The sequence below is a fragment of the Castor canadensis genome, chromosome 8 (genome assembly GCF_047511655.1).
Source record: "Castor canadensis chromosome 8, mCasCan1.hap1v2, whole genome shotgun sequence".
In the NCBI taxonomy this organism is placed as follows: Eukaryota; Metazoa; Chordata; class Mammalia; order Rodentia; family Castoridae; genus Castor; species Castor canadensis.
In genome coordinates this window covers 110,585,953-110,610,367 of record NC_133393.1, presented here as the reverse complement: position 1 = coordinate 110,610,367, position 24,415 = coordinate 110,585,953, and the positions used below count along the sequence as shown (strand labels likewise).

Genomic DNA, 24,415 nt, shown 5'->3' with positions numbered 1-24,415 from the left:
TGTCACTTTACATTCTTATTTCCGGAACAACTAGAGTCCTTTTCAGAAATGTTACCCATGTCTTTATCTGCAAGGGTCTTCTCTGTTTTCCTATAGAAGTTTAAAAGTTTCAGGTCCTAAATTTTGATCTTTGATCCATTCTGAATTAGTTTTTTTTTTTGGTATGGGGTGAGATCTAGGAGTCTAGTTTCAATCTTTTTTGGGGATTTGAACTCAGGGCTTCATGCTTGCAAAGTACACTCTTCCCCTTGAGCCATACTTTTAGTCCATTTTGCTCTTGTTATTTTGAAAGTGGAGGTCTCACAAACTATGCCCTGGCTGACCTCAAGCTTTGATCCTCCTGATCTCAGTCTTCCATGTAGGTAGGATTATAGGCATGAGCCACCAGCACCCAGCTCTAGCATGTCTTCCCATGCTGTCCAATTCTCTCAATGCCATTTATTAAAGAGACTGTCTTTTCTCCAATGTATGTTTTTGGCTTCTTTGTCAAAGATCACATAGCTGTAGCAGTATGAGTTTATTTCCGTATCTTCAATTTTATTCCATTGGTTTGTTTATTTTTGTGCTAGTATCATGTTGTTTTTGTTATAATGGCTTTGTAGCACAATTTGAATTCAGGTACTATGATACCTCCAGCATTGCTTGTTTTTCTCAAGATTGCTTTGGCTGTTTGGAGTCTTTTGTGTTTCCATATGAATTTTAGGATTGATACTTCCATTTCTGTGAAAAGTGACATAGAAATTTTTATGGGAATTGCATTGAATCTGTAGATTGCTTGTATGGCCATTTTCACAATATTAATTCTGCCAACCCATAAACATAAGGGGGATCTTTTCATATTCTAGTGTCTTCTTTATTCTTTCTTCAATCTGCTATAGTTTTCATTATAGAGGTCTAGTACCTCCTTTGTTTATTCATAAGTGTTTGAAATGGGTTTTTTTTTTTTTTGAGGCTATTATGAATGGGATTGTTTCCTGGTTTCTTTCTCAGCTTATTCATTATTAACATACAGAAAAGCTACTGATATTTGCATGTTGATTTTTATCATGCTACTTTGCCAGATCTAAGAGTGTTTTGGTGGAATCTTTAAGGTCTCTTAAGTACATGATCAGGCCATCCTCAAATAGCAATAATTTGACTTCTTCTCTTCCTATTTGTATCCCTTTTATTTTGTTCTCTTGCCCATTGTTCTTGCTAAGAATTCAAGCACTATTTTGAATAAGAGTGGATACCTTTGTCTCATTCCTTGCTTTAGAGGAAATGGCTTCATTTTTCCCCATTTGTATAGGTTATAGGTTATAGGCTATAGGTTTAATATGTAGAGCCTTTCTTATGTGAGCCCTGAGTTTCTTTAAGGCTTTTAACATGAAGAGATGTTAATTTTGTCAAAGGCTTTTTCTGTGTCTTTTGAGATGATCGTTGATTTTGTTCTTTATTCTGTTATGTGTTGCGTTTATTGATTTGTTATATTCAATCACCTTTGCATCCCTGGAATGAAAACAACTTGATCATGATGTATGGTCTTTTTAATGCATTGTTGAATTAGCTTTGCAAGTATTTTAATGAGAATTTTTGTGCCTATGTTCATCAAAGAAATTGGTTTGTAATTTTCTCTTTTGTCATATCCTTCCCTGGTTTTGGTATCCCTGGATTCATAGAGTGAGTTTGGTAGCATATCTTCCCTTTCTATTTTATGGAATAATTTGAGAGCATTACTGTCAGTTCACTAAAGGTCTGGTGAACTAAGGTCAGCAGTGAGTCTGTCCAATTCTGGGCTTTTCTTTGTTGGGAGAATATTACTGCTTCAGTTTCATTGCTTGTTAGAGATCTGTTTAGGTGGTTTACATGCTTCTGTTTCAATTTTGGTAGGTCATATGCATCTAGCCAATTTTATCCAGTTCTTCAAGATTTTTCAGTTTATTAGAATATAAATTTCGAAGTACTCCTTAATGATCCTCTGAATTTCATTAGTGTTTATTTCAAGAGCCCCTTTCTCATCTCTAATTTTACTACTTTAGATCTTCTGCCTCTTTCTTTTGGTTAGTTTGGTTAAGAGTTTGTCAATCTTACCTTTTCAAAGAGCCAACTTTTTGTTTCCTTGATTCTTTGCATTGTTCTTTTGGTCACCATTTCATTAATTTCTGCCCTGGTCTTTATTATTTTTTACCATCTAATGCTTTTGGGTTTGGCTTGTTCTTGTTTTTCTAAGTTCATGAGGTGCATTGCTAGGTTGTCTATTTGGGTCTTTCTGAATTTTAATGAAGGTGTTCATAGCCATGAACTCATCTTAGCGCGACCTTTGCTGTGGGACTCCAGTGTCTTCATCCCACGCTCTAGACCAAGAACCATGCCAAATTTCTAAAAATTTCTCATATGGTTATCTTTTAATAGTTCTACTCTCAGCATTCAAAGAGGAAGAGTCTCATTTTTCAGAATATACTCCTTACTGTGCCAAAAGAATGGCCACTCAAGAAATGCCATTTACCCAGTGCCTAACCCAGAGATGATATGCTCTTCATCCTGTTTCAAGTTCAATGGTCAGGATTCAACACCAGTAAAGCAGGATTCCTCAAACTGACCCATGGCTTTGAGAGTTGAAATGAAGTGAACATCTTGCCACAAAATGTCTCCATTCCCACCTCTTCTAGGGGCTCTGGCAATTTCAACATGCTCCAGAACTTAAAAATCTAGGGTTTTAAAAATCTAGGGTTACAAGGATTCCAAGCTGTTAGGAGAAACCATTTTGGTGAGCAAACAAACCTATTGTAGGGTTATATTCAAATCTGTATCTTTTGTTGTTGCCTAACAACTAAAAACTATCCAAAGTTATGTATATGTGACACCAATAATCTACACCCTAGGAAAAATATCAGTACAAATTTCAAATTCTTTTGTAATATCTATATTTTCTGTTTAAATCTTTAGTATTTATCCAGGCACTCAGTGGATATTTGTCAATGTTCAAAAAGCTTGCTAAACTTGCAAGCCAAAGAAAATATAACCTTGCTTCAATTTTTAAGATAAGAGCTACCTTAACAAAAAGATTTTATTAGAGAAAGGAATTCACATGACTAGCTGCCAAGTGGGGTGTTTTTTGAAAATAAAATGATTGGTTTGGGAGTGAAGCAAAATGCCAGTTTGTTTCACAGGCATCAAATTCTTTAAGTTTTTAGTTGAATCTGGATTGCAGTGGCACACAGTTATTTGCAAAGTTTTCAGGTTGTGTTCTCTTTGTTGATATTTGCCTTGCAGATCCTTTACCCCCTGCTTGGTTTGAAGTTGACAGAGAGAAGAGTACTTCAACCAGCTTGCTGGTTTGGTGGACTCCTTCTCTTGGAAAAGTCAGTTTATATAAGGTGAAATTATTTGATGAAAGTAACCAAAAGATACAGGAAGTCCAAGTTCAAGAAAATACTTCACGGAATGAATACACCTTTTCAAATCTCACTGCTGGTCATAATTACAATTTTTCCATCACAGCTGTTTCTGGTGATAAACATTCATCTACAGTTTTTACCAATGGATCAACAGGTAAGACTTGTACTACTCATACCAGTAGTCTATAATACCTTTTCACTTTTTTTTACCCTGGTGCTGGGATCAAATGCAGGTCCTCCCTCCTGCATGCAAGGCAAGCTACCCATCCCGAGCTACATTCTTAGCTCTCAATGATATGCTTGAAGGTATATGTTATTCAAAGAATGGGAGTGAAAATGCCCCCATACCATAAGTCAATAAAGTAGCTAAACTAGTAAAAGGAAGTGTGTGATATAGTGCAAAAACTGGACTGAATGTAGGATGTGTGAATGTGGTGTTACTTTGCTTGGTATCTTTGAACACTTCATGAGCCTGCAACTGGCGTTTTCTCCCATTTGAAATAGATGGTTCCTCCAGGTCTTCTAATTCAAATCTGGGCAACAGGATAGTTTGCTCAAGTTCATGTCACAAAACAGTTCCTAAAATGTTTTTCTCTTTTGTATATTTTCTTCTCATAACATTGAGCTATCATGTGTTCCAAATATTCCTATGTTTGAAACAAGTCTTTGTTTCCTTGAGGTGGAAAAATAAGTCATCCTGTTCACCCCTGTGTCATGATATCATAGCACTCACCACCTCCTTCCAGAAAGTATATGTCTTTCATGTCACTCACTAGTCCCTCATTTTCTCTCTTGTTTTATATCTTTTTCTCTCCACTTTTCATCTCCTGGAACTCTTTCTTTTGTCACTTCCATTTACTGCTAGGTCATGTCATACGGCATTGGAAAAAACTTCCTTCAATTGTATTAATAGGAGAGACAGAGAACTAAACTGTGATGTAGCTTTGGACTGAGGTCTTTGAAAAGAGTGTTAATGAAGGTTCCAGTTAGCTCTTAAGGGTGCTATTATTTATTATTACTATTACACAAGTTGAGGTACACAGAGAAAGGGCCGAGTGCAAATGTTCACACTTGTAATCCCAGCTACTCAGGAGGCCGAGATAGGGAGGATTACAGTTTGAGACCAGCTTGGACAAAAAGTCAGTGAGACCCCATTTCAGCAAAAGAAGCTAGGCATGGTGGTACATGCCTGTGTCCCAGACACATAGGAGCTAGAGATCGGGAGGACTTCAGTCTGAGGCCAGCCCTGGGAAAAAATAAGACCCCACCTGAAAAATAACTAAAGCTAAAAAAAGAAAAAAAAAGGTACACAGAAATGAATGTTTGCATTCTAATTGAGTGTGTGCATATCTTTGTGTGTGTGTGACTGTGCACGCATGCTACTGGGGATTGAACTCAGGGCCTCACGCTTGCTAAGCAGGCGCTCTACCCCTTGAGTCACTCCACCAGTCCTGTTTATATCTTCTATAAGACAATTATTAATTAAAATTTTGGACATACATTTTATCTCACTAGTGCCATCTCCAGTGAAAGATATTGGCGTTTCTCCAAACACTAATTCTCTCCTGATTTCCTGGTCCCATGGTTCTGGGCATGTGGAACAATACCGGCTGATGCTGATGGACAAAGGAATCTTAGTTCGCGACAGTGTAGTGGACAAATCCAATACTTCTTACGCTTTTCATGGGCTGATACCAGGCCACCTCTACAACCTCACTATTATGACCATGGCTGCAGGACTGCAAAACTACCAGTGGAAACTAGTCAGGACAGGTGAGTTCCTCCTCTCCAGCTAAATAAGAATAAAGCTCAAATCAAGTTTATTAAGTTATTTGAGTAATGTAAGAATGTAGGATAATTTGAAACTCATGTAAGTTATAAAAATACTTTTATATATATCCACTTTTCTATGCAGAAAAAGAAGAGTTTCCTTTTACTATAAGGTTGAAGCTAACCCTTGGCAACATTTTTTAATTGGAGTATGCTAATTATACAAAGTGAGGGTTTTCACCTTCCCAACATTTTGAAGTAGACAAAGTTATTTGCTGATAGGATCCTGGCTTTTCATTTTAGTGCAACCTCTCCTTGCTAAGGATTCCTACTTCTGCCTCTTAAACAGGAATCAGCGTTCACTGATGAACAGTGAGCCAGATTACTTTTCTCAGTGCTGTATGTAGACTTACTCCTATATGACAGCCATCCCCAGAGCATTTATCCAAGAAAATGTGTCCTGGGACCCAATATCATGGGACCTATTCTCACAGCCTAACTCAAATCGATAAAGTAATCTGTGCTGAGTATTAATAACCAATTCACAATGCTTTCATTCATCCAATCAATCCATATTCATTGAATGTAAGCTATGTGCTAGGAGGTACAGATATAACACCATTCAAGGCAGGTGAAGTCTTTGCTCTCATGAAGCTTTCATACTACTTGATCTGAATGCTTCTAGTAGACCTAATGCATTAATAAATTTACTCTCTTTGTAAGTTATCTAAGTTTAAGATTGTAAAATATGCGACCCTTTAGAAATGACTCTAGTATGGAGTGTTTCTGGAACTATAGGAGGCTAAAGGGAAAGATATTTGGGGCACCTATGCATTTATGTATCTTTTATAGCATACCTCAAAAACGTACAGGCATTTCTGGCCAAAATGTACCAGATATCTTAAGAGTTATTTATGAGCATCAAGAGCAAATTGTAGCTGGGTGTGGCGGTACATACCTATAATCCAAGCACTTGAATTTTGAGATAGAAGAATCATGAGTTCAAAACTAGCCTAGGCTGCCTAGTGAGACTCTGCCTCAAAAAATAGAGAGAAAAAAATTATATATTTTTTTGTGTGTGTAACTAGAGTTTGAACTCATTGCTTTGCAAAGCTGGCCTTCTACTGCTTGAGTCACATCTTAAGTCCATTTTGCTCTGGTTATTTTGGAGATGGGGATTTTGCCCCACTGGCCTTGAACTGAGATCTTCCTAATTTCAGCTTCCTAAGAAGCTAGGATTACAGGCATGAGCCACTGGTGCCCAGCCTAACTGTATTTCTAGCTACTCTATGCAAAATCACTGTACCATGCCATTTTAAAAATGAAACTGCATTAATTTATATTATGTCATTAGTGAGGCCCCAAATGACAGCATGTATAAGAAGATGAAAACGCATTCTTCAAAGTATATCCCTTTTGTCATCATTTTTCTATTGGTAAAGAAGTAACACAATTCCTCTATCTATAATGAATTTTTTCATTCTACCTAAAGAATTTCCGAACTGGAAAGGGCCACTTTAGGTTTTTGACCAAGCTTCATTTGTCAGTAAGAAACATTCAGCATGGTGAGATAGAGAGAGCAACCTAGAGTCTTATGGAGAGATTCTTATCAGAATCTAGAATCCAGGCTTCTGACTGCCAGGATTGTGCTTCTGCCACAAAGCAGAGAGCCTTCCTTGATTATATGGTATAATTTTTGTCTCCCAAAGTTGTTGTTTTCTTCTAATCAAGGAATGTGTCCTTCAGGAATTAAAATATAGATCAGAATTTGGCCACAGGACTGGTAAGATATCCTGACTAAAATTTCTTTTCCATTCTTTGCTAATTAGCCCCCATGGAAGTCTCAAATCTGAAGGTGACAAATGATGGCAGTTTGACATCTCTAAAAGTCAAGTGGCAAAGACCCCTTGGAGATGTGGATTCCTATAATATGACACTGGCTCATCAAGGGACCATCAAAGAATCCAGAATATTAGCACCTCAGACTACTGAAACTCACTTCAAAGACTTAGCCCCTGGACGACTTTATCAAGTTACCATCAGCTGTATCTCTGGTGAACTATCTGCCCAGAAGATGGCAGTGGGCAGAACAGGTGAGTTTTAGGTTCCAGAATATTCTTTGGTTGCCCAAATCATTCTCTGATCCATCTTAGACTAGGATAAAATAAGATAGGGGAAAAACTCCTTTTCCTGCATGGGAAGTGGGGTCTATATGGAAAGTGTAGAGCAGGACCCACATATGCAAAGTAGAGGGTTAATTTCATTCATTTAAGTTATTTAATCAAATGGATTCTTCATCTGCATATTGTTTCATCTGCCCTGTGCCTTTTCATGTCACATCACTTGAGTAGCACAAATACATTAGTATTGATATCAATAAAGAACACATTTTTGATACATTCTTATAGTAAGGATCAGCTAGCACTTAACCATGATTTTCATAAATTATTTTATTAATTTATGTCACCAAACATTTGCCCAGTGCTTTATATTAATAAATTACCATATTATAAGCCTTGAGTGTTGTTAAAATGGATAAGACATGATGTTGCTTTCAAGGTAGAGTTCTGCAAACTACACCCTATGGCCAAACCTGGTTGATGGCTTGTTCTTGTATTGCTCCCAAGCTAAGAAGAGTGTCTTTTACGTTTTTAAAGGGTTGTAAGATTATACTTTAAGGGATCATTTCTATAGTTCATTAAAGGGTTGTAAAAACATATGTGGCCCCCAAAGCCTGAAATGTATACTATTTGGACCTTCCAGAAAAAGTCCAACAATACTTGCTTAAAAGACATTGCATTTTAATCATGGGTATAGAATACACACACTAACAATAGTACCTTTTAATCATGGCAATGATACTGATATTTCCATGTATTGGCCTCTGAATAAACACTTTGCAACTGTTATTTCATTTATTTCTCACAAGAAAACCATGGAGATGTCCTGGTACTATGGCCATTTTACAGATCATTTGAGAAGTCAAATAACTTATTCATAGCCATCCAGCCAATAAGCAGCACTAGGATTTATTTGCTTGGGTTTTTTGTTTTGTTTTGTTTTTTGCAGTACTGATGTTTGGACTCAGGGCTTTGTGCTTGCTAGGGAGGTGCTCTACCACTTGAGCCATTCTGCCAGTCCTATGGTGCTAGAATTTAAAGTACTATTTGATTCCAGAGTCCAATCTCTTTACTATTATAGATCTCAATTAAGAGCTATATGGTCAAAAAGGAAAACTGAAAATTTTCCTTCAAAAGATCAGTAAGTACAAACGTGGAGAAAATGGTTTTGAAGTGGGACCTAAAAAGTACAAAGCTCTTAGCAAATGAAGAAAGAAAAGAGGGAAGAGTTTGAGGTGGAAAGAGTGATACAAGTAAAGAACAGAGGTGGAAGAGCTCACGAGACAGCGGGTCTGTTGACCATATCCCTGGAGAGTGGCATTGGATAAGCGAGAGAAGTCAGAAGACTGCAGGCAGCAGTCAGAATTAAGACTGGGAGGATAGGCACTCTGAAGAGCCACAAATGCAAGTGAAGGACTTGACATTTTATTCTGTACTGTTTGAGGAGACCTTGAATGTTTGTAAGCAAAAGAACAATATAATCAGAGCCATATTTCAAGAAGCTTGTTCTTTTCAGTTAGAAAAGACAGAGGAATGTTTCATGACCACAACATCCAGTATCTCTTCCAAAAGATGTCACAACTGTCAATGTCACCATTGTTAGAAGCAATGTCAATTTGGACTGCAGGGATGGCATGCCACCAGTGAGAAACAGGAATCATTTCACCAGTTGTTAACAGTGTTAAAGAAGATTGTATCACTCTTAGATTACTAAAATGATTTTAGCATATATTCCTTGAGTGTCAAATGTCTTTGAAATGAAATAGGTATATTTACTTATCATCTACAGACCTCAAGAGGAGATAGAAATACTTTGAATTGCAGACATTGTGTTTCTTATCTACTGTTGCCCATGAGAAGTAAATAAGTATTCTTACTTTGGGTTTTCATCATATCATTGTTTAGTTCCAGATAAAGTTGGGAACCTAGAGGCAAACAACAATGGTTGGATGAGGTCTCTTGTAGTGAGCTGGTCGTACCCTGCTGGAGACTGGGAGCGGTATCGTATCCTACTCTTCAATGATTCTTTGGTCCTGCTCAACACCACTGTAAGAAAGGAGGAAACCCAGTATGTGATGGATGATGTGGGGCTCATACCAGGAAGACAGTATGAAGTAGAAGTCATTGTTGAGAGTGGAAATCTGAAGAATTCTGAGCGTTGCCAAGGCAGGACAGGTAAGCAAATATGAAGGTGTTAATGATGAAACTTTAATTTGTTCTCTCTCCCAGTTAACCACTAATGCCATGCCCCAGTATTCCCTGAATTTGAGATATTACAGACTTTATGCTAATAGAGTTTCTAATATTTAATTTTGTCAAATTAGAACATCAAAAGTCCTTTCCACTAGTAACTCCATTATTTCATTAAAGAAAAAAATTTAAATGTCTAAAGAATAGGAAGGATACAATTTGAGAATAAAGACTAATCTTTCCCCCAAAAGATGAAGCTTTTTCTGGTGATCACTCTCGGGGAATCATTGCCCTAACCTAATATTGATTAAAGTGAGGATTTCAGCACCAAGAAAGGGTAATTGAAGTACAGAGGAACATGTTTGGATATTAAGGAAGGGAGAATGAGGACACTGAAATATGGGTCTTGGTCACTGTTGTATTACAATTCCCCAGGGAAGTCATAACCTCTCCAAGCCTGTTTTCTCAAATTTCAAATAAGAGAATTGCCCTTCCAAGTTCAAATTTCTGTGATAATCCTGGAATGTGAATTATCCCATACTTCGAGTGAAATTCAAATGTCTTTTCTCTTCATCTTGCCCAATAATAAGGAAACAACTATGTTGATTCAATGTTCTTATTAGCAGAATGTCAAATAAAATGGTCAATACAGTCCCTTAGCTTGAAATTTTTTCATCTTCAAAATACTAATATCCATTGGATGATGATCAAAGATCTATGTCAGTTTAAACCAAGCTATATTTAGTATTCATAGGATAGGTGTCATTGTCCTCCCCAGTAATTTTTTTTTTCATTTTTCTTTTATTATTCATATGTGCATACAAGGCTCGGTTCATTTCTCCCCCCTGCCCCCACCCCCTCCCTTACCACCCACTCCGCCCCCTCCCTCTCCCCCCCCTCAATACCCAGCAGAAACTATTTTGCCCTTATTTCTAATTTTGTTGTAGAGAGAGTTATAAGCAATAATAGGAAGGAACAAGGGTTTTTGCTGGTTGTGATAAGGATAGCTATACAGGGCATTGACTCACATTGATTTCCTGTGCGTGGGTGTTACCTTCTAGGTTAATTCTTTTTGATCTCACCTTTTCTCTAGTACCTGTTCCCCTTTTCCTATTGGCCTCAGTTGCTTTAAGGTATCTGCTTTAGTTTCTCTGCGTTAAGGGCAACAAATGCTAGCTAGTTTTTTAGGTGTCTTACCTATCCTCACCCCTCCCTTGTGTGCTCTCGCTTTTATCATGTGCTCAAAGTCCAATCCCATTGTTGTGTTTGCCCTTGATCTAATGTCCACATATGAGGGAGAACATACGATTTTTGGTTTTTTGAGCCAGGCTAACCTCACTCAGAATGATGTTCTCCAATTCCATCCATTTACCAGCGAATGATAACATTTCATTCTTCTTCATGGCTGCATAGAATTCCATTGTGTATAGATACCACATTTTCTTAATCCATTCGTCAGTACTGGGGCATCTTGGCTGTTTCCATAACTTGGCTATTGTGAATAGTGCCGCAATAAACATGGATGTGCAGGTGCCTCTGGAGTAACAGTCTTTTGGGTATATCCCCAAGAGTGGTATTGCTAGATCAAATGGTAGATCGATGTCCAGCTTTTTAAGTAGCCTCCAAATTTTTTTCCAGAGTGGTTGTACTAGTCTACATTCCCACCAACAGTGTAAGAGGGTTCCTTTTTCCCCGCATCCTCGCCAACACCTGTTGTTGGTGGTGTTGCTGATGATGGCTATTCTAACAGGGGTGAGGTGGAATCTTAGCGTGGTTTTAATTTGCATTTCCTTTATTGTTAGAGATGGTGAGCATTTTTTCATGTGTTTTCTGGCCATTTGAATTTCTTCTTTTGAGAAAGTTCTGTTTAGTTCACATGCCCATTTCTTTATTGGTTCATTAGTTTTGGGAGAATTTAGTTTTTTAAGTTCCCTGTATATTCTGGTTATCAGTCCTTTGTCTGATGTATAGTTGGCAAATATTTTCTTCCACTCTGTGGGTGTTCTCTTCAGTTTAGAGACCATTTCTTTTGATGAACAGAAGCTTTTTAGTTTTATGAGGTCCCATTTATCTATGCTATCTCTTAGTTGCTGTGCTGCTGGGGTTTCATTGAGAAAGTTCTTACCTATACCTACTAACTCCAGAGTATTTCCTACTCTTTCTTGTATCAACTTAAGAGTTTGGGGTCTCCACCAGACCCTCTAAGACCATGATGCTTGGTGGGACATTTGAGGAATGGTGAGGGCGTGACAGCCTATGTTGCTCTACCTCCATTTCAGTTTTACTATTTAAGAAGCACCTTGCCATCTCAATTTTCTATCAAAAACTGGGGGCAAAAATGTTTCCTGACCTCCTTTTAAATGCCATATTTGAACCGTGCACAATACACCCAGTACTGTTCAGATGGGAAGAAGACACAGTGACATTTGAGGGGATTCCTTACCCACCTCATTTCCTTACTTATCACTTACTTCAAATAATCTGGAAATGTAAAATCAAGGAAGAATAGGGAGCCTACTCATGTTGGTATAATTTTCATGAGAACTTTGTTTGAACTGCACCTCTGCCTGGTGAATAAAGTAACTTGAAGTAGACCTTGGTGTAAGTTCTCAAGTCATTTCTAAATACTGAAGAATAATGAAGCAGAGTTCAATTAGAGTAGAATTATAGAAATTATCTTTGATGCACAAATCATAATATAATTTTACATACTTGATTCCTTTATGATTTGTTTTCCCTATCATCTCGTAGGACCAACACTTTGCTGTGAACAATGTCTCCAAGAAATTCTAATGATAAAACCTTTTTTTAAAATGGAAGCAATTTTAAAAAAAGAAATGGAAGTAATTTTGATTCTTTGTGTAAGAGATGTCCTTAATAGGATGCTATTATTACTTGGTAGCTGCCTTTCCCTTTCATGATACAACACTGTCCCTTTCTTAGAAATGGAGGGAGAAGCATTTGATCTTTCTAAGCTACAGGGTAACAGATACTTCTCTCACTCCACTTAAATAGTCAAACATAGACTTTTCTTTATGGTTTTGAGAATGACAAATAATTAATTGTGCTAATTATTTTTGTATAACAGAACATAGAAGAAGAGATAAACTCTAACAGTAATGTGTGGTCAGAAATAAATGTGTGGTCAAAAATAAACATGCCTTTTAGTAAGATATTTTCCATTCTTTTAAATTCTTATTTCTGATTATATTACATGAACAAAGTTTTTTGTGGTAAAATTTTTATCTAATATTTGTAAGTATTCAAAAAAGAAATGTTGAGCTGGACACCACAGAATAGAAGAGAACAGCTCTTGAAAGAATATTCCATGAGTGTCTCTGAGTCAATCAATGAGCCAAATCTTTTTGCCTTTTCTTTAGTCCCCCTGGCTGTCCTCCAGCTTCGTGTCAAACATGCCAATGAAACTTCACTGGGCGTCATGTGGCAGACCCCTGTAGCAGAATGGGATAAGTACATCATTTCGCTAGCTGACAGAGATCTCTTACTCATCCACAAGTCACTGTCCAGAGATGCCAAAGAATTCACTTTTACGGACCTGGTACCTGGAAGAAAATACACAGCTACAGTCACTAGTATTAGCGGAGACTTAAAAAATTCCTCTTCAATAAAAGGAAGAACAGGTAATAATCTTTATAAATATTAGATTTTACAGTGTTCTGCCTGTGAATCATGTAACATGCAATTTGCAAGTTTTCATTAAGTATCTGTTATGTACTTGGCATTGTTTTATGTTTTGTTTTGTTTTTACTATTGGGTTTTCTATTTTACCGAGTTAGCTTTTATCTTCATTAGTTCCTTCTTTTTATTTTGCTTGGATTTATTTTGTTAAAACTGAAGTAGAGAATAACCCTCCCAAGAAGTTTTGTTTCAAAGAGAACAGAGAAATAGGCCAGCAATGTGAAGAGGGAGTGTGGTGGAAAGGAACCTTGTTTTTAAAATTGTAGAACAAATGCTTTATCTTGAAAGGGATGATCTAGAAGAAAGAAGAATGATGATGTAAAAAGAGGGAAAGATTGCTGCTGTTATTCTGGGAGTTGGTGAGCAGTATGGGATCCAGAGCACAAGTGAGGGGATTGGCTTTAGAAAGAGCTCAGGTGACTTAACCTAAGTGTCAGCTGGGAAAGAACTAAATGGCTACAGATGCCAGGAGGCAGACAGAGGTACTGTCGGGATATTGTCTTAGAATTGCTGTCATTTTCTCAGTGAAACAGGAAACAGTGTCCTCCTAGAGAGTCCCCTTTTAAGTTTCCATGCTATTACTATTCCGTATTTTATTTCTACTTTTTAACTCCATAAAAATATAATCATTGTTCTACACAATCCTTAGCTATTTACATTTGTCAACCAATTTAACACCTTTCCCTTCATCTTTCCTTTCTATATCCAGAAGTTTCATGTGATATTATTTTTCTTCATCCTGGAGAATATTATTTAAGTTTCTTTATTGAGAGTTTCTAGGGGCAAACTCTCTCCACTTTTCTTTTTTTTCTGGACATGTCTTTATATAGCTCTCAGTCTTGCAAAGATTTGGTTTTGTTTTTTGGTTTTTGTTGGTGGTGCTGGAGAAGGAAACCAGGACCTTGAGCATGCTATGATGGGTGCTTATCACTGAGCTACACCAACAAGACTTGCAAGGAATTTTCCATGTTGAAAGTTATTTTCTCTCAGCACATTGAAAATACTATTCTAGTTTTCTGGCGCTCATTGTTGCAGTTAAAAAGTCAGCTGTCAGTGTTGTTCTTATTTTCCTATGAGAAATTTGCTTAATATGATTCTTTTTAAGACCTACTCTTTTTTTTTATCCATTAGTGTTTTGTTGTTACACGGTAATGAACTACACATGGAAATTTTAAAAAATTTATTCTGCTGGAGATTCCTTGAGATTTCTATGCTTTCAGATTCCTGTCTTCCATCAATTGTGGAAATTCTCAGCTGTTAACTCTCTAATATTACCTCATGCTTCTTCTCCATCCTCCCTTTGTTCTCTTTCTGGTATTCTAGAATACATACACACACACACACACATGCATGTGCATTTCATATTTTCTATGTATTTGTTCCATGGTCTATAGTCTGGATAATTCCTCAGATCTTTGTTTCAGCCCATTAATTCTTTCTACAGCTCTGTCTAATCTACTTTTAAATGTATCCGTTGAGTTTTAAATTTTCATTGCTGTATTTTTCACTCTTAAACATTCTCTTTGGTTTTCTTCCAAGTGTTTTATGTTTTTCTGCTTTTTTATTAGTTACATTTTTATTTTCCTCTTTTAATGTCACATGTAAATTAAAATGTTTATTTTACATTCTATTATCTGAAATATTCCAGAGTTAAGAGCTGTTATCTATTGATTTTGCTGGCTTTTGCTCATGATGCTTTTAGTTCCTTAAATGTTTCTGATTTTTTTTAAATTATAAGCTTATATTCCTTGGAATTTTATCCTATGAGAATTCTTTGAGTCCTTTTTTATAGGTATGTGCCAGAAAAGAAAAAAAAAAACCCTTTTTTTATTTGAGTCTTTGTTGTGCACAGGATTATGATCAACCCAGACCTACTTTAATATAAAATGTCAACTTGAAGTTTTTTTTGAGCATCCAAATTTCATGAATTCAAATTGTTAAGATTGAAGTTATCTTAAGGTTAATAATTCTCAGAGAAAACTTTTTTCTGTACCCAGCGCTAAGGAGGCCAGGATGGCGTGGGGAACAGAGGGGGAGTGTTTATTTGGTTCACACTTAGAACACTGTCTTTCAGGGCACGATGTCATTCATGGTCAATTATGAGCTTCTAAAGCCTGGGAAAGTCCCACCCGTCACCTCCTGTGTTGCAATATATAAAATCAAAGCTTAAATTTGTGTTTGAAACATGCCCCTAAATCAACAATTTGCTTCAGTCATCTAATCGCTATCACTTTCAGCCTCTGAGAATTTTTTCATTCCTGACATCTCATTGATTCATTTACATTTTTGTATTTTATTTAATATGAGGGTAGTGTTCATGATTCTCGCCTGTAATACTGCCAAAATTGAGGTCCAAGGCATTGTTTTAGACCTAAGATTATTTTCATTGTCCTTATTGCTGGACCGTGTAGTAAGTTTATCTTCAACTTTGTAAAAATATAGTCAATCTTCTTTCCACAGGGGTTATAAAAATTTTGACTTCACTTTTTTGAGATGAGGTCTCACTATGCTGCTCAAGGTGACCTCAAGCGATTCTCCTGCCTCAGCTTCCCCAGTAGTTGAGATTACAGGTATCCACCACTATGCCTGGCTAAGTTGTAAAATTTTGCATTTCCATCAACAATGTGTGAATTTTCCAGGTCCCTCACATCCTTATGAACATTTGTTATTATCAATTTGATTGTTTAAAAATTAAGCCACTCTAGTAGCTAGGTGGTAGTATCTCATGTTTCGTGACTTTGAGTATTCTTTCATATGCTTATTCACTATTTATCCTCTTAAAGGAATTTTCTTTTAAAATATCTTATCCATTTTTTAGTACGGTTGTTTGTTTCCTTATCAATGAGTTTTGAACATTCTTTATCCTACACACAAGTTCTTTGTCAGAAGTGTGTGTTGAAAATGTTTTCTTCCAGTCTGTGACTTTTTCCCATTACTTTAGTGTACCTTGCTATATAGAAATATTTAATTTTGATGTCAAATTTATCATCTCTTTCATAGATGATGCTTTTGGTATCGCACCTAAAAAAAAATCTTTGCCTAACACAAGGTCAGAAAAGTTTTTCCCTAGGAGATATGTGGGTCTATGAACAATTTTGAGTTAATTTTATATATTGAGTAAAATATGGGTCAAGGTTGATTTCTTTGCCTATGGACACCAATTCCAAAACTTACATGTTGAAGAGACAGACTATCTGCCCTTTCTCCACAAAATTGTCTTCACTTCTCTGTAAAAAATTAATTGACTATATATTCATTGGTCTTCTTCCGGACTTTCAATTCTGTTCCATTAATTTATGTGGCCATCTGCCTGTTGCTAGTGTCATACTGTCTTGTTCTCTATAGATTTCTAGTGAAATAAGGTGATATTAATCTTTCATCTTTGCTCCTTTTTTAAAAAATTGTTTTGGTCACTGTAATTGCTTTCCATATTAATTTAAAACTGGAATAGGAACTTCTGGTCCATGTATGACAGCATTTTTAATAAATATGTTTGTGCCTTAATCCAAAGGTCAATGAGCTTTGAGAAGGGATGTGCCAAAGTTCTGAGCTCTTTGATTATTATAATTCCAGAAAGAGGCACAGAGAGTAATATATTGTGACCAAGTGCCAGTTTTAATATCTGTATATAAAATTTGTTAATGGATAGTTGGAAATGACATAGTCACTAGTGAAGAAAAGGTCAAAAGCTTAAAAGTTAGGCAGATCTACCTTTGAACCCCAAGTTGATTATTTGTCAGCACTGTAATATAACCCAAAATAAACCTTACATTTATGATCTTTGGTTTCCTCATTAATAAAGGGAATAATAAAATCAACTTTATAGAGTTTTGAATGAGTATCAAATAATATCACTTCCATAATGTATTCAGCTCATAACTGGCACATAGTAGGTATTCAGTAGCTGTTATAATTATGATATAGTTTATATTATTTTTATATATGATATAGTTTATATTATTGTAGCATTTCCATGTCTAGTAATAATAACCATTTTGAGAATGTGCTCATAATGAAGTAATTAGTTTGCTAGACTGTAAGCTAATCACCAGGTTACCCATAACAGCAATAGACTCAGATTGGTCACATGGCTTTGGGTTCTTGTTGAGTAGGGACAGATAAGGTGATATTAAATAAACAGTCTTCAAAAACAGTATCTTTCATTATTTAAATTTAAAATAAAATCTAATAATTCTGATTTATTGAAAGATGTCATTCAAGCATCTTTGCAAAGTAGAAAAACCTTTATAGAGGAAGAGTTTTTCATATGCCACAGGAAACAAAGTCTATAGCAGAAACAAACAAAATTTTACTTTTAGAAATTTGTCTCCATTTTTTTACCCCTTTTTCCTGCACTTCCTAAGTGTGATTTGTTTTGTCTTCTGTCCTCTGTGGTTTAGTGCCTGCTCAAGTGACGGGCTTGAATGTAGCCAACCAAGGGATGACCAGTAGTCTGTTTACTAACTGGACCGAGGCACTGGGAGACATAGAATTCTACCAAGTCTTACTGATCCATGAAAATGTGGTCATCAAAAATGAGAGTGTCTCCAGTGACACCAGCAGATACAGCTTCCACTCTCTAAAGCCAGGCAGCCTCTACTCCGTGGTGGTAACAACAGTGAGTGGAGGAACCTCTTCCCGACAAGTGGTGGTGGAAGGAAGAACAGGTAAGAAGTGGAGATAGATGTGTCTGTTAACATAAAAGATCTGCGTACCTAGACAACCCCTCCACCCATGCCAACAGAATTTTTAAAACATCATAAAAACAGAGGCCTCTTTCTTTCCTAATAACCAAATTTCAATCCCATTCAGAAGGTGCATGGAATAGAATACTGGGTGGGTGATGCATGACAACAGAGCAGAGGGCTGAGTTTTCTAAAATCTCTGATAAACATTTCAGAACTCCTAGAAAAACCTTCGTGATGGCATGATTATCACGCCATAATGCAATGAAACTACATAGCATACAATATTATTTCATATAATATATGAAATTTATGGTCCAGTTTCTTAGGGAAAATTACATAAACCCAATAGAAGTTTTGATTCTTATTAGTGAACTCAAAATCAGATCAGTGACCTAGCCTACTTAATTTTATGAAATTATTATAAGTTGGATTTCAGGCTTTTCCTTCTAGATCTCCAGTACTCAGATGCTGAGTATCAGTTGTGGGTATCATGCGTATATCTCTTTCTAAAATCATGAATCTCACCTACTTAATAAACCCCAAAATCACTATTTTCATTAAGACTCTCAGAAAATCAACTAAGTCATTGAAAAAACAGTCTCATGGTTTTGGTAGAAATTCATTGATGTATATCCATTGCTCTCGTTCTGTGGCAGCAGATGCTGTCACCTGTGTCTTTCCTGATACTTTTTTCTTTCTTCTCCTTTAATGGTTCTTGTCACCATCCATTGCAGCATGGCATAGTTGGGATAGTTAGGAATGGGGGCCAAAAAGCTTAGCTTGGAAATTAGAGAAGTTGAAAAGAGTTAAGAAGGGTGTGCACCCACTGCCCAGTGAGTTGTGGTTGCATTAGTCAGGCTAAACTGACTTATTTCCTTCTTATCCAACTGTACAATGTGGATGCTCCTGATTGTTCAACTCTACTGGCTGGTTCTTCTCAAATAGAAATTCAGGGATCCAGGCTCCTATCACCTACTGTTCTTTCTTCCACTAGATCCTTCGAGCTCTCTCCATTTCTGCAGAGAATAGAGGTAAAGATCAGGAATAGCACAGGAAAACAGACCTGGAAGCAAGCATATATTTCTACCCACTGACCAGAACTTAGTTACATGGCTAAAATTAAGTACACATAACTATTGGGGAAGCTGGAAAATATAGTGGCTTTGTGCCAAGAGGAAACGGAAATGGTTCCTGAACAATTAGTCCTACTTTGCCACACAGGTTAATTCCCATTTTAAAACACCACAATGGGGCTGGGGGGTATACCTCGGTGATAGAGTGCTTGCCTAGCATGTGCAAGGCCCTGGGTTCAAGCCCCAGCACCAGCAAATCAAGAAAATTCCAATAAAATACCTTAAAGGCTTTGCAACTTATTGCTATGTACTAAAATAGTATTGTGCCTGATAGCACTTGAAATAAATGGGACTTGTAATTATTTTTATACCTATATTTTTAGCATAGCAGAAGTATCAGTATTTGACCCATATTATACAGCAGAAACATTCAGAAAAAGGACAAGGAATTCTTTGAAGAACAATCATAGAGTTTTGAGGAGACCAAAAATAAGAATAAATATAAGTATGCATTATTTTATTCAAATATTATGAGAAAGGAGAACATAGGATATTACTAACTAGGTACAATAACTAGGGATTTCAAAAGGTGCCTATATATTTATGCGGTAAACTATAAATAATTTAACAGCTAAGGCCTTGATAATCATTACCATTTCTTCTAGCTGATATATTGTTCATATATGTAATATATGTACATATTAGATGTTTAACGAATCTACTTCTACTTTTTTGTGGTACTGGGAATTGAACTCAGGGCCTCTCACTTGCTAGGCAAGTGCTCTACCACTTGAGCCACTCCACCAGCCCCCAAGGGATGTATGGATGATAAAAGGAAGGAAGGAAAAAAGAAAAATAGAAAAAAAATACCAATACATAAATCTCATGGCTAAAAGTTTAACTTTATATCTAAGAAATGTCCATATATAGAACAGCATTAGCAGAGTTTTATAAGATGCTATTCATAATTTTTAACATAAGGTAGACTTTAGGGCTAAATGCACAAAGTCAGAGCATATTAGCTTAGACGTCATCTAGCCAAATCCTGCCTTTTATATGTGATGTATGGATATTGACAATTACATGAAAATAATCAACTGAAGCTAAACAACTTATAACAGCAGTACAGTTTATATATACTGTAGTATTTTATTCTGATGCTCACTATGACCATACTGTTTACTAGGAACTTACTTCCAATACACAGAACAATTTTTATTCAATATCACAATTACTAATTTGTCATCTATACATTTCTAGTTGAGGAGCTCCTTAAAGGTATCCATGTCTTTTCAGTTTTAGTACACTTGGCAAACAGTAGATTCTCAGTAAATGTTTGTGGTATTGATTCCAAATTGATATAAGCAAATAATTATGGCTGGCATCAGAAAGGCCATTATCACTATTATGTCTCTCTTCCAGCCCACAGTTGATCCAGTTTCCAGTGTCCAGGATGGGCATTTAGGCTTGTTTCTTGCCACTAGAGGGCGAGAAATGCTTTGCAAAGGGAAAACAGTGCCTCTAGCTGTGTTAGCGATTAAACTCCCCAGGAATAAATAATCCCATCACATGAAGATCAAGGTTGTCCCAAAGTCTGAAATCTTTAGAAAAGCTATTTAACTCCACCTTTCCCTTGCAACACTTTTGCTTTATTGATGATTTTGGCTCAAGTTGATTCAACTGGATCATTTAAAATGTTCCCTTTCCTACAGGGAACCTCCTGACACATTCTCATAAAAATGCCTTCACTTGAAGGCACACAGCAATCCCATAAAGATGCAGTAGTGGCATGCTTGTGTTTAAGAGGCATCCAAAAGTCCTCCTTGCAGCTTTACTTTAGCTTCCAGAAGCTGAAGTGAAATCCTCACACTTCCTTGACCTCTTATGTAATCAGATTAGATCTTCTTAATCCACAGTTTTGCTGACCCCAGTAAGTGACTTGAACATTTGATTATGTGTTTCTTTTTATTTTCCGCACCCCTCCCCCGCCCCACTTAAAATCACAGTCCCATCCAGTGTGAGTGGAGTAACGGTGAACAATTCTGGCCGTAATGACTACCTCAGCGTTTCCTGGCTGCCAGCACCTGGAGATGTGGATAACTATGTGGTGACACTCTCCCATGGTGGTGAGGTGGTTCAGTCCCTCATCATTGCCAAGTCTGTCAGTGAATGTTCCTTCAGCTCCCTCATCCCAGGCCGTCTCTACAATGTGACCATAACTACCAGGAGTGGCAAGTATGAAAATCATTCCTTCGGCCAAGAGCGGACAGGTAAGGATGTGTGAAGACATAGAGCTCCATCAGAACCAATTAGCTGTGTGACCCAGGGCCTGACAAAACTGTAGTGCTTGGGAATGATAGGATGAAGCCAGTTGAAATCACAAAATTGTTGTGGAGTCTTTATATTTTGACCCAAGAAATTTCTTATATGAGCAAATATTACCATTACAGGAAGATTAACCTAGCTTTTGCATCTAGAATTCATGTGATAATCAAATAATGAAACAAGTATTTGTGTTTAGAGAGTACTTTTTCATTACTATGACCTGGCTTTATATACTAGATGACAATCCTTAGAAACTCCTTACTGAAGTTGCCATTATTCTCATTTATAAGAGTCGTACAGGAAGACACATTGTGATCTTTACATATGTGCTTACCATATGTCTTAGTTAAATTCACCCCCTCTATTATTCTCCCTCATTCCTACCTCCCCCCAGTCTTTGAACAATATCAACAGTTTTCCTTATTCTATTTTCATATATGAATACAAAATACATCTACCGTATTCACCCTCATCCCCCTTTTCCTTGTATTCTCCCCCTCCCTCGACTACTCACCCCCAAAGTTCAGGGAGGTTAAGTAACTTTCCTAACTCTTTACCTTGTTAATAGCCAGTGAGTTTCAGATTCTAGATTTAAACTTAGTTCTGATGTACTCCAGAGTCTACAAAGCACTCTGTTCTAAAATTCTTTCTGAAATATGTTTTGGTCAAGACTACTGTTCATTCTTTTTTTGCACAAGGTGAAAATGTGGACCTTTATAGTTCTGAGACTAGGGAGCAAAAATCTTAGCAAACGAATGTCAGGTCTTTTATGTGCTAGAACGAACTAAATATAGATAGCTAGCATTTTTTCAATACATTTATGCTTTCTGGGGTTTATATGAGAGATTTCTGCTTAAGGTTGACATCAATATTTTGTCAAGTCTTTCCTACTGAGTTCTGGGTTGATTTTTTCCCTTTAAAAATGTCTCTTTTGGGGGAGAGATGTAAGCCTATTTGGAATTGTCACAATGATTTCCTCCTAATAAAAATGAAAAAAAATGTCTTTTTCCATGAGGATCTGAAACACTTGGCATAGAGTCTGGGGCCTAGTAGGCACTCAGTATTACTAATCAGAAATCATCTGGGTGAGGGCTCTTCACCTGGGCCCATGGGTGGATTTTAGAATGTAGTAACCCCTGAAATTGTCCATGAAGTTGTTAGACATAAGAAAGGTATGTGCATTTCTTTGGGGAGAGAATCCATGACTTTTATAAGATTTCATAGTTTCTGTAGGCCCCAAAAAGTTAAGAACCACTGATTTACATTGTTACAGAATGCTCATATAGAAAGGGTCCTTAGAATGAACTAATCCTGTCTCCTCATTTGTATATAAAGGAAGTCCCAGCAAATGTGGATTCTCCAAAGTCATATGGCTGACCGGTAGCAGAGCTCAGTCATTACATCATGCCAAACCTGAGAGCACTAATCATGGATCTAGATTATCCCCACCCCCAAATAATCTAAATTCTTAATTATACTGATAATCACCATCAGGATATAGATCTGAAAAGCTGATTTCCTCTTACAAAGCAGACTTATGTCAATATCTCATATTGATCAGCTTTGAGTCTAAAGATCACTAGAAATTAAAGATATGTCACCCAACTACTCACCCTTGTTTCCCATCAATGCCAAATCATTACCATTCCCTATTCATATGAGTTTACTATTACAAGGCCTTTTGCTAAGATTGTTTCTTTGTTTTTGGCGGTACTGGGGTTTGAACTCAGGGCCTCATGCTTGCTAGCAGACACTCTACCACATGAGCCACTCTGTCAGCCCAAGATTGTTTCTAAATGTAAGAAAAGTGATTCTCTATTCAACTTACCAGCATGAACTTGGAATTGATGCATGACTAACAGAAGCAAATGATTTTAACTGGAGAGTCATGTCTAAGTTGTTGTCTTGTTGATTTTAACTGATTATCCTAATTCGCTTTTCCTTTTCTAATGCTCTTCTTCCACATTTTGGGTGAAAATACCAATATTTCCAATTTTGTGTCATGTTATCTCATGGTGAAGAAAGGCAGTTATCACAAATTACTTCCAGTTCCACCTGGAGAGCCCCTTATTGACTTAGAGTAGTATTCAGAGTAGTATTCAGCCTAGTTTTTCTTTCTGTAATAATAGCTTTGCCTTCAGTAAATTGCCTGGATCATTGACCTTTCTTACTCTATGCATACAGAGTCACTTCAGAACTTCTTATCTCCGCAGTAACTAAATTCTAGCACTGCTGTAACTGGTTTCAGACAAATATTATTTTAAAAATGCCTATCTTGTTCCATATCTGTGGTGAAGTTGTTATAACATAAACACAATCAGTAAATATAATCCAACAAAGGATGTTAATGCAATTCATAAATGTGAAAACCTTCATGAAAAAAATGTAGCTTAAATGCCAAAAACCCCTGAAAAAATGGGGTTGTTTTATGATGTGGGGGAAAGCAGAAGAGTCAAACATAGTTTTGGCACATGATTAGAGTAGAATCCTTTAACATACACCAAATGCATATAGAGGTTGCACAGGGCTGGACACAGCAGATATTGGGAACTCCCTGGACCAGAATTCAGGCCTCTTTCAATGCCTCTTCTCATGAATATTTATAATATCTGGTTAGAGCCAAATAGAAATGAATCTGTGGTCCACTAATGAATCAAAATTCATCCCCAGAAAAAAAAATAGAACATTCTTAATATTGTGCTTTTAATACAGAATTGCCTTATTTTATAGTATTTCTATCAGTATGCATTTATTCATTTTTTATTGGTTGAGAGGGAAACCAAGGGTAGACAGAACTGATTTTACATTTATTGGAAGGAACCTCAGTTGTACAAAACTGCACTAGTCATAATTCTAGGTTCAGAGTACTAATACTATGCAACAGTTGCCATTTTTGTACTTTAGGCATTTGGTTAGTAATTTTTAAGAATTTAAAATGTACATAAGAAACTGCAACCTGAAGTAAAAGCTAAGACATTAATAGTAGTCTGTATCAAATCTGTGCTCCCACCTCACTAATGCATCCCAAGGTAACCAATGTCTTGACTCATGTCCAACTCTCCCTGCTTTCCATCTTGTGTAGTTTTATTGCATCTATGTACAGTCATAAAATTATGTGTTTTAAAATTTTTAGTTATTTTAACATTGTAAAAATGTGGTATTTTAATCTTTTG

The 24,415-nt window shown here is 36.6% G+C and overlaps 1 protein-coding gene across 3 annotated transcripts in view; it reads left to right on the top strand.

Annotated features, from left to right (window-relative positions):
- Ptprb (protein tyrosine phosphatase receptor type B) overlaps nucleotides 1-24,415 on the top strand; it is a 125,644-nt gene that overhangs the window by 46,409 nt on the left and 54,820 nt on the right. For all 3 annotated transcript variants that reach the window (XR_012450907.1, XM_074083913.1, XM_074083914.1), the window contains 7 exons: nucleotides 3,253-3,531; nucleotides 4,893-5,150; nucleotides 6,977-7,240; nucleotides 9,173-9,442; nucleotides 12,838-13,098; nucleotides 17,557-17,823; nucleotides 20,924-21,187. Coding sequence is in view for 2 of the 3 variants with exons in the window: in XM_074083913.1 (XP_073940014.1) it covers nucleotides 3,253-3,531; nucleotides 4,893-5,150; nucleotides 6,977-7,240; nucleotides 9,173-9,442; nucleotides 12,838-13,098; nucleotides 17,557-17,823; nucleotides 20,924-21,187 (1,863 nt within the window). In the remaining variant the exon portion in view is untranslated. The remainder of the gene's footprint in view (nucleotides 1-3,252; nucleotides 3,532-4,892; nucleotides 5,151-6,976; nucleotides 7,241-9,172; nucleotides 9,443-12,837; nucleotides 13,099-17,556; nucleotides 17,824-20,923; nucleotides 21,188-24,415) is intronic.